Source organism: Haliotis asinina, chromosome 1 (genome assembly GCF_037392515.1).
Source record: "Haliotis asinina isolate JCU_RB_2024 chromosome 1, JCU_Hal_asi_v2, whole genome shotgun sequence".
NCBI classification, from domain to species: Eukaryota; Metazoa; Mollusca; class Gastropoda; order Lepetellida; family Haliotidae; genus Haliotis; species Haliotis asinina.
In genome coordinates, this window is record NC_090280.1 from 23,218,524 (window position 1) to 23,228,689 (window position 10,166).

General features: G+C 41.3%; 1 protein-coding gene across 1 annotated transcript; it reads right to left on the reverse strand.

Moving 5' to 3' along the window:
• Positions 1–340: 340 nt before the first annotated feature.
• LOC137262036 (cell adhesion molecule 4-like) lies at positions 341–9,195 on the reverse strand. The gene is made up of 11 exons (XM_067799858.1): positions 8,865–9,195; positions 7,776–8,078; positions 5,913–6,179; positions 5,329–5,459; positions 3,615–3,628; positions 2,861–2,916; positions 2,503–2,524; positions 2,124–2,179; positions 1,447–1,563; positions 868–883; positions 341–524 (listed from the first exon to the last, which is right to left on the reverse strand). The coding sequence occupies exons 1-11, from the start codon at positions 9,145–9,147 to the stop codon at positions 341–343; spliced, it is 1,449 nt and encodes a 482-aa protein (XP_067655959.1). The 5' UTR covers positions 9,148–9,195.
• Between the last annotated feature and the right edge of the window lie 971 nt (positions 9,196–10,166).

Consider the following 10,166-nt stretch of genomic DNA (forward strand, 5'->3'; position numbering starts at 1 on the left):
TTTAGGTTTCACCTAGTACTGTGGTCCTCTGTTGAGGAAGATGAAGGATGGAAAGACGTGCAGATGTGGAACTGTACCGTCAGTTTGGGTTTCACCTAGTACTGTGGTCCTCTGTTGAGGAAGATGAAGGATGGAGAGACGTGTAGATGTGGAACTGTACCGTCAGTATAGGTTTTAGCTGGTACTGTGGTCCCCTGTTGAGGAAGATGAAGGATGGAGAGACGTGTAGCCGTGGAACTGTACCGTCAGTTTAGGTTTCACCTGGTACTGTGGTCCATTGATGAGGAAGATGAAGGATGGAGAGACGTGTAGCCGTGGAACTGTACCGTCAGTTTAGGTTTCACCTGGTACTGTGGTCCTCTTTTGAGGAAGATGAAGGATGGAGAGATGTGTAGATGTGGAACTGATCCCGCATTAGTCGTTCGTAATCGTATAGGGGTAAGACATCGTTGTTGGAAGCACGAGGTACATCACTGAAGTCATGGGATAATCTCTCTGCCATCACAGTGAGATATTCACCAAATCTGTAATCACAACATTACACTTATGTTGCACTTGCCCATAGGTGTATGTATTTTTCTTTCAAGCAGTGTGCAACGGAAATCACCTCCTATAAACCACTTCAACTATGGTCATAGATTTCCAACACTTTTTTAGCAAATTGTGCATCAGTTACATAGATACATTTGCTACTTTCTCTGTCATTTCCACAGGTAATCGATGCCGGCGTTTATCTAAGATTTCTAAAGGTACGTTGAGTAAATGGTGTTTGACACAGAAGACAGCAACCGTTCATATGAAGATTTGTTCACTAGTTATTACGATGACTGACTCCAGCACTTAAGATAAAAACATGAAAACGTGTACCTGTTGTCCTGGTTCTCTGCAAGTAAAACAAAAGACTGAGTAACAGTAAAGAATTAGTCGCTCTCAGACTAGTCCATCAATATCACTAAAACTAGAACACTATAAATATGGCTTCATTATGCTCATATGGGGAATCGAACCTGCGTCTGTGGCGTGAACACCCTATCCACTGGCCTACCGACCGCTCCATTACTGAATAAAGGAATCAAAACAACTTCACAAACTAAAATGAGAACAAAATATTGCAGCACGTCAAGGTGAACCACGGATATGCCCGTATACTGTTCGACGCTGCATTCAACAATATCCCAGCTAGACTACGCTTGTCTGATACACGCCAGACTTGCCGAGAACACCCAGTGGTTGATATAAAGATTTACGCAACTGGGATACGTCGGAAAAACATGCATGAGCATAATCAACCAGCGTTTCTCACCTGTTGTAACAAGCATGGTTGTTGAAGTTCTGACCAGGCCCTCACGTTGGGGTAAATTTTTGTTGGTTGTGGTGTGTTGGGGATTGGAGGGGTGGGGGTTGAAACTTACATTGCATGCAAAAATATTCATGCATTCGTTGTACCTTTCACGTCCCTGCAAACAAGAACAGTGACTGCTGCCACCACAACTGCCACAGCAGTCAGCATAATGGAGTAGACAGCTACGATGGGGACGATGTCGTCTACGTTTGCATCACCTTCTGATACAAGACAAAGATGACACATATCAGTATTAAGTATGATAATTCATGTGACAATATAGCGACGTATTTCACCATGGTGTATTTTCTAGTTCCTGTTACAGCACTAAATAACTTTATGACATAAATAATGTCAACTGACAAAACAGTATTTTGCTCTACAAGAACTATGACACAATAAAGTAAGCAAGCGATGAATAAGGAAGAATCATTCACCGGGATGACCATTACAGCTCTCCAGACTAGTGGATCCTTTTCCCCAACACGTCCTATCACCAATATCTGGTCGTCCTTTATGAACACTGAGAAATGTCCTACGTATTCGGACATCTGGAATATCCGACTCTATTTACAATGTTATAGCTATTCTATTATGGCTATTTCAGACTAAATAATCGGGGGTTTTGGTCTCCTTGGTTGGTTTGAGACACAGTCCTGTTCCAGGCTTCAGACACTAGCCAGTTCGTGCTACGTTTACTCGACATATCAGTACCCTATACGGCAGTTCGAGTTTCACAGTGGTTACACATCATGCTAGTTGTTAACCTTCAGACACCAACCTTCTATTTCCTGGTAGCTCCCATCATTTTCGTCTTCCCTGTGATACGACACCACACTGGTAAAAGGGAACATTGAACGTGAGCATAATGAGAGGAAATTATTAAGCTGTGACACGCTCTCAGTTCATGTCGCGCTCCTAGTCGTGTATAGTTTTGTCTGGTTGGTTTGTTGTTTAACGCCACACTCAACAATATGACAACTATATGTTGACGATCTATAAATAAATGGTCTTGGATCACATAATCCAGTGTTCAACAGCTGTTCGTCAGCTTTTACGACAAGTATGGGTTGATGAAAATCACTTTACCACGGGTAATTACACCCATGTGGTGATGAAATATTTATTCATCTTACTTGAAGATTGATGAACATACTCACCGATGACGAGCACATCCTCTCTCTGAAAGTTTAAAGTGGGTGGGAACAATTATGCATACCAACTTAAAGTATATATTTATTTCTTGCACACTGATGTTACCATTTTTTCTCCATTTAGAAGTTTAAGAGTTTAAGAGATACTGTACATCATACGGTATGAGTTTCAGTAGAAGGTCAATCAGTGCTAATAGTTGTCAGAATTATAAAATGTTAATAGACCTGTAGTCTTGGTTGCAAACGGTTCCGGACTGTTTTTCAGACATTCTACATAACACTACCCCTTAAATACTTCGTATGACCTGTTTAACGTCATCTGAATCAACCGACGTGACGTACTAGAATGACGTCCAGCACCAACCTACTATCTCCTCGTAGCCTCCGCCTGTGTCTGCGTCACGGGTGTAAGTGACAACGCTGGGGGAAGGAAATGTAGAAGGTAGTTGGAATCAAGGATATTTACAAAAAGCAATCCGCTGTCCTCAGACACAAAATTTTGCAAAAGGACAAAAAAGTTGTTACAGTTATATGCATGAATGTGTTAGCAAAATGGGTAAGTAAGTTAATAGTATTTGAAGCTCTTCTAACGTTTGCCTGAAAGAACGAAATCTTTTTGACACCAACAGCTCATTAACGATGTGCCATTAATTCTGCTTGGGCTTATGCCTCACATATACTGCTACTGATAAGTGAAATAGAGCTAATCAAATCACTGTATTTGTGATTAAGTGTTTCCACAATAGCAGCTACTACATAATTTTAAGTCAGCTGTTTACACATTTGGCCTTACTCACCGATTACATGTGCATCCTTTACCTGAAACAAATAATTTTGTGTAAATAATGACATATCCACAATGTTAGATGCAAAATAGAAGATAAACGAATTTCCGGTATAATTATACATCTTTGAAGTGGAAATAAATATCTTGCTATTTGTAGAACGACATGTTTATAGAACGACATGTTTGTACAACGACATGTTTGTAGAACAAACGCAACCTGAGTAACACCAGTGTCTTGAGGCATGAATGTCGATTAAAACTAGTGTCCTGCAGCCAATGTAAACATAAACTTGGAAACTGAAGTCCATTAAACATGTAAATTTGTGCACACTGTTGATATATATCCTCTTCAAGCATCATCTTGAAGGTTCCATACAGAATTACTTTAGAAACGCGAGTATCATATTATCATTCATTATGGAGGAGGCAAAACGAACAGAAACTGTGCTCAAATTAATCTGACTTTCACAGATGAACTTGACGCATACCAAGAAATGCCCACGTGACCCACCATTTGCTGGAAATCAACTTTTCACCTGCAAAATCCGTGAAAATGCATAAACGTGGCGTTTTCACAACACATTGTCAGATCAGTCAACTGTATACCAAAATCACACCGAAATTTTGAACTGCACCAAATTGTTGACTTGGGTACAACATGTGATCGAGCACATCTTTGCCAACCATGTGTCTAGCCCGAGATCGCCGCATACAAGTTCAAGCCAGCCTCCAGAACAGATATTACCATTCATGGAAGAAGGGATATCGTCAGTCTCCAGACGGTACGATAGCGATTACGTCAGCAAGGGCTGCGTGCGCATAAGTATTCTATTCACTGACGAGTCCTGATTTCATCTCAGTCATGCGTATACAAGGATCAGAGTGACGTGGACAGCGTAACGGTGATTGTTGAGTTCAGCAGGGCTGAGGGAAGCGTATGACTAATGATTTGTTGAGAGACTGATAGTCATGACAGGACACGTGTGGACGTCTGCCGTAGTCGAGTTACAGCTCAAAATGATACTTACTGAGAACAAGAGTCGTTCCTGCTCCCAGCATGGCGCCAGATCAACGTCTTCACATTTTGCAGCAGGATTATGCAAATGACGGTCATAACCGTTACTGACATTGGCTCTGTGAAAGTTTTGAGCGCGTTTGGAAATAAATTTGATCCCTTCAACGTTATCGTTAATTCAACTTTGCACTGACTACTTTTGTTTTTTCTTGTGTTTCAACCCTGATTGACAATTTCAGTGTCAAGAGGGACAAGTTCTTTTCTTCGTTTAAAACGGAGATTCAACGTCTTATCCCAATGGTGCGTTTCTAAAGTAGTTCAGTATACTTCACAGTCTCCTCTCACAATCTGTCCTCTTTCAAACTCTTCCTTAAAGACGGTCTCAGATTCCATTTCCCCACAAGAGACTTAGTCTTCTTCCTTGATGAATTGTTACCATCAAGGACACTTTTACATTTAATCAAGATACACAGCAGACACGTAACAAATCACACCTAGAGAGAATCAGTAATATAGGTAGGACAAAATCATCATTTCCTTGAAAATGTATCACATGTCAGTATGAAGTGAAATAATTATCAGCTAGCTTTCTACTGAGTATGGGTGGAAATAGACATCAGCCTCTACATACCAAAGTATTGTTACATGTTTTACAGACAAAGAAGAGGCTTGAAATCAATACTTATTAGTACTGCTTAACATTTCTATAGGTGCATAGATGTATATGAGTTGTGGGGTAAAACTATTTAAAGTACTACTCTGGTAACTATCTGATCCCCCATCCCCACCTTCCTAACCAGCGCGTCGTTTTCCCAGACTGTCATACATTATTCACTACATATAAGAAAGTGCAAAGGGATAACTTACTGACGATGCACTGAACACATACACACGCACACACGCACACACGCACACGCACACTCACGCACACGCACAAGCATCCACTCAACACGCTATTAAGTGAGATCGGTATATGTAATTACTGAACCAAAGTGTTTGTGAGTTCTAGTCATTCACTGTCACATCACACCGTTTTACCTCCACGTCTCTGTTTTCTACAAACAACAACCATGACGACGACAGTGATGATCACGATCAGGATGGAGCAGACAGCAGTCACTGGGACGATGGAAACGACACCAGATTCATTCAGCTCACGTGCTGAAACATTTAATATGGACAACATTCAGTTTAGCATTGTATAATCCTGTTTACTTTACAGAAACAAATAACATCCAAGATATGTTGCTTTATTTAAGGTACATGATGTGAGTGAGTAAATGAGTGGAGTTTTATATCACTTATAACCCAGAAACATCACCCCTCTTAAGAAGATTTTAATTAGGTTCATGGCATGTCAACCGGGTTGACCCTTCCGATGTTCATCTAAAATGACACTTTCCAACTGCAATATAACCAGTTGCGTTCTCGATACAACACCCATCGATCCATCTTCATAGAGGGATCCAATAATAATGGTCAAGTTACCAGTGCTACTGTCATTGCATCAATTTGAAGGGAGTAAAAACTTTATTACATATCTCATGCAAATATAATCTTGAATTTTACATATTCTGTCACAAAGCATGTTTCCGGAATCTGTGGAGGCCTTACTGAAGACCTCTAGTGTCAGGTTGCGTGATGCACTCCCATGGCTGTTGTTGACGTGACACGTGTACTGTCCAGACACAGACACATCTATAGCTGGTATAGACAACACAGCCTTCCTGTGTCCTGTAATCACCATCTGTCTGGATGTGTCCCACCAGGTTACAGTGCAGGCAGGGTTACAGTCAGCAGAACATCTCACTGTTACAGGTTTCCCTTCTTCTACCTCCAGATCGTCCCTTGTGCCGTGAAACTGTATCTGGTCAGGTCCATCTGCAAAGCATGTGATATAATCAGAAATAATAATTTGATAACTTGATATTTCCTTCTATCATACCAATACCACCTTATATCAATTTCACTTGAATTAATATTTCATCAACTTTCGGTTTAGACTTTTGAAGTTGGTTATGTTTTATTTTTTACTCAATGCCTATTCTACTTTTAGTGTTGATCACATCTACATCTGCTAGCCTTGTCGAGTCTAGGCTCACCAATATAAGACTCCCAGTTTCAAAGATCTTACTGTTGTCACGAAAATATTACATTCAAATGCAAACGACGACACATTACGCACATTCTGTTTTTGTTCCTCTAAGTCATACGTGTACGTATCAGTCAGGTATTCCGACTGGATGGTCGACCGCGACCGCAGCAGGGGAAACGTCCAATGTTTTCTTTGTACGAGCTGGATAGCCGCTCAACTGTGATTTTGTTAACAGTGGGAATCTACAGTCAACTGTATTTTGTATGTACACGTCCGATATTGTCATTTGTATGCTCCGCCTGACCAACGTTGACAGTTCGAGTCATGTATTATCTTGACGTTCCTGTATATCTCATCTGATGCCCTTACGATTGTATCTCTAATGATCAGTGCCTGTACCAGATATTGTCAACGTTTCATGCATTTTACCGTATTCTTAATTGTAAACCCAATATTGTCACGATTTTAAAAAGAAGCGTTTTTGAGGACAAAAACCCCATGAGTGAGTGAGTGAGTAGGTTGAGTTTTACGCCGCACTCAGCAATATTCCAGCTATATAGCAGCGGCCTATAAATAATCGAGTCTGGACCAGACAATCCAGTGATCAATAACATGACCATCGATCTGCGCAAATGGGAACCGATGACATGTGTCAACTAAGTCAGCGAGCCTGACCACCCCGTTCCGTTAGTCGCGTCCTACGACAAGCAGAGTCGCTTTTTATGGCAAGCATAGGTTGCTGAAGGCCTATTCTACCCCGGGACCTTTACGGGTACTCGTCGATAAATCACTGTAGATTATTTTTCCCATAATTTTCTTGCATCTGTGCATGGTCAGAGTTTTCAGGGTCAAATCACACACTCCTGACTGAAAATTGTAAACATGAAATTTTCATGCCATACTTTCAATCGCTTTGATCTGATTCAGTACATATTATGTATTGTTAGTTTTGTGTTGATCTTTCGTATTTCAGCTGAGTGGCCCGTGCCCGTTTTTTGCTCATTTAAAATATATGTCCAGGTGAGAAACAATGACATTACATAATTTTAAAGTGTTCGTGTATATTGGACATAACACCTGACACCGCTTGCCTTTGAAGCTGAAAGCCTTCACCACAGATTCTGGCTGTGTTCTCTTCCGAAAGTTCTATATCAACGGACGCCAGTAATGCCTTTTTGTTAGCGCTATGAGTAAACATGGTGTGGAGTTTGGAGCTATATAAATTGACACATTATTGTGTAGCTGTCATTAAGTCCTATCAGAACCACAAAGGTACTATCATAATAATGATTTAGAACATAACGGTTCTATGTAAGTTGTATGCTAAGTTGCATAGATATGCGAGGTTCCTGTACCGTAAACAAAGGTACGTTCTTACTCACAGAGGACATCCAGTACATGTTCGTGACTCCAGTCAGACTCCAGCCCCTCCTCCACAGCCTGGCAGCTGTAGGTGTCTCCCTGGTTCTCTCCGCTGACCTGGGTTATTGTCAAGTTATCTCCACCTGTTGGAGACTCATCACCAGATTCTAGGAGGGTCCTGTCCCTCCTCCAGATGTAGGTCATGGTCAGTTGGGGGTGGTCCGGGGGCAGACTCCGGGACGAGGAGTTGGAGCATGTGAGGGTGACATTCTCACCTGATACAGGTGAGGCAGGTCCGGTGATGGTAGGTGTGGTTGGCCTCTCTGTGAAAAAAATTTAACAGCTTCGCCGAGACCTTAACACCAGTACTAATCAACATGGTTTTACGAAATGTGTGAAAAACATTTTAAAATATGAATCCACTGAGACATAATGAACTAAATGAACTGAATGAACTAAATGCTCTGACACTTTTATTAATGACGTATTCACCTTTATTGTCAATCAAATAAGCGCCAGCGACACGCTAATACTCCTAATCGGTTTGTTGATTAAATGTTCTACACAACATTTAATCAGTTGGCTGGACTAATCCCAAGGTGCGGCGTAAAAATGACATTAGATATGCTCGTTGTTGTTACCTTGACTGGCGCTCGGGATTATAGCAACAAGACAGGTGGATTCGGATATACTGCGAGTGAGTAGTTGGTTGGACTGTTGTTAACACGTAAGAACATTCCTTATATATATATATATATGTGGCTGCGATCTGTAAATAATCAAGTCTGGACCGGACAATCCCGTGACCAGCATCATGAGCATACATCTACGCAATTGGGATACGATAACATGTGTCAACCAAGTCAGCGAGTCTGACTACCCAATCCCATTAGTCGTCTCGTGCGACAAGCAAGGGGTAAAGAAGACCAATTCTAACCCGGATCTTCACGGGTATACTGTGAGTAGGCTTGCCATGTGTAACTCGACAAAAGCACATGCATGCACACGCACGTACACACACACGAGTCTTTATATATGGTTAATTACGTTTTAGTTTAGACGCATTCTTTTACTTATCTACCGTTCTGTTAACTCCACTCAGTACTCACGTGCTACAACGAGGACATGTCTACATCCAGTAACTTTCTCTCCATTGCTTCCGTGACAGTAGTAAGTACCAGCGTCCTGTACAGTAACATTGTAGATGGTAAACCTCAGCTGTCCGGTCTGTGATGGTGAGTCCTCCCCGGTGTATCGTATCCTGGTAATGTAGCCATTGTTGAATACCCGTACACGGTGTGTCTTGGGCTGGACCAGTAACAGTCTCTTAGATACAGAACCATTCCCCGCTAAATAATACTGGAAGCTGACATTTTCTGGGTTCATGGCCATGGTAACATCTTCACCAGCACGTGTAACAGTGTGTGGGTATCCAATTGTCATGGACACTAGAGCTGTATACGAAAAGGTAATTAGAATCAGAACTCAACAACACTAGATACAGACGTTAGACATTGCGTAAGATTAAAGTGAAAAGCAACTTAATCAGAGATTCAATATATATTTCAGTTTTCGAAAACAGATACATACCGAACCCACATAGTGCTACGGACACAATGGAACCCAGAAACATTGTCACTACTACGGTGAGCAGAAACTGACAGATACAGTCTCTGATATAATGCGTCACATAATGTAGTTTCACTAAGCAATATTTCCTGATAAACATTTCCCGGTGAACCTTACGTTGTGCGACGATATTTCACTGTGAATGATATACGTTTTTTTGTGAATATGTCCTCCATCAACGCCCACATGGATACAATGTGTCAAACCCATCTCTGGTGATCACCCACTCACGCACAGATTCATCCACTCACTCACCCACCGATTCAACTACTCACCAAATCACCCACTCACTCATTCACCTACCCATTCACCCACCCATATTTACCTACCCAAACACTCACTCACCAACCCACCTATTCACACACCCATTCACCCACTGATTCACCAATCAGTTTTACTGCTTGTACGGAAAAGTACTGTGTTTGACTCGGGGTATCGCTACAAGTGATACCTATTTAAAATATTGATAATCTGTCTACAAATCTGACATGACGCGATAACGCTAAATATAATTTCGCTGACAAATGAGTATTAAATGTTAAAATCTCAGTGCTTACAAATACATATTTTCACCTCCTCCACAGCATGGCTGCTTAATTTGAATACACCTCTCTACCCACACACCACTGCAACCCAACCACTCACACCGAGATTCACCCTCTCGTGAACTGTCAAGAGTAATATTCCCTCTATCAAACATTTACTATTTGACCAGCCACGTCTTTCTCCTCTCACGTACACACATACAAAATATAATGCAGTACGAATATGGCAGGTAGCGT

What these genes read in the sequence shown, in the direction of transcription:
- LOC137262036 (XM_067799858.1), bottom strand. Translation starts at nt 9,147, where the DNA reads ATGGCCATGAACCCAGAAAATGTCAGCTTCCAGTATTATTTAGCGGGG. An exon ending in CCTGACACTAGAGGTCTTCA is followed by an intron (nt 5,460 to 5,912) that starts GTAAGGCCTCCA and finishes TAAATGTTTCAG; the next exon opens with CACGTGAGCTGAATGAATCT. An exon ending in AGGCTACGAGGAGATAGTAG is followed by an intron (nt 2,525 to 2,860) that starts GTTGGTGCTGGA and finishes TTAAACTTTCAG; the next exon opens with AGAGAGGATGTGCTCGTCAT.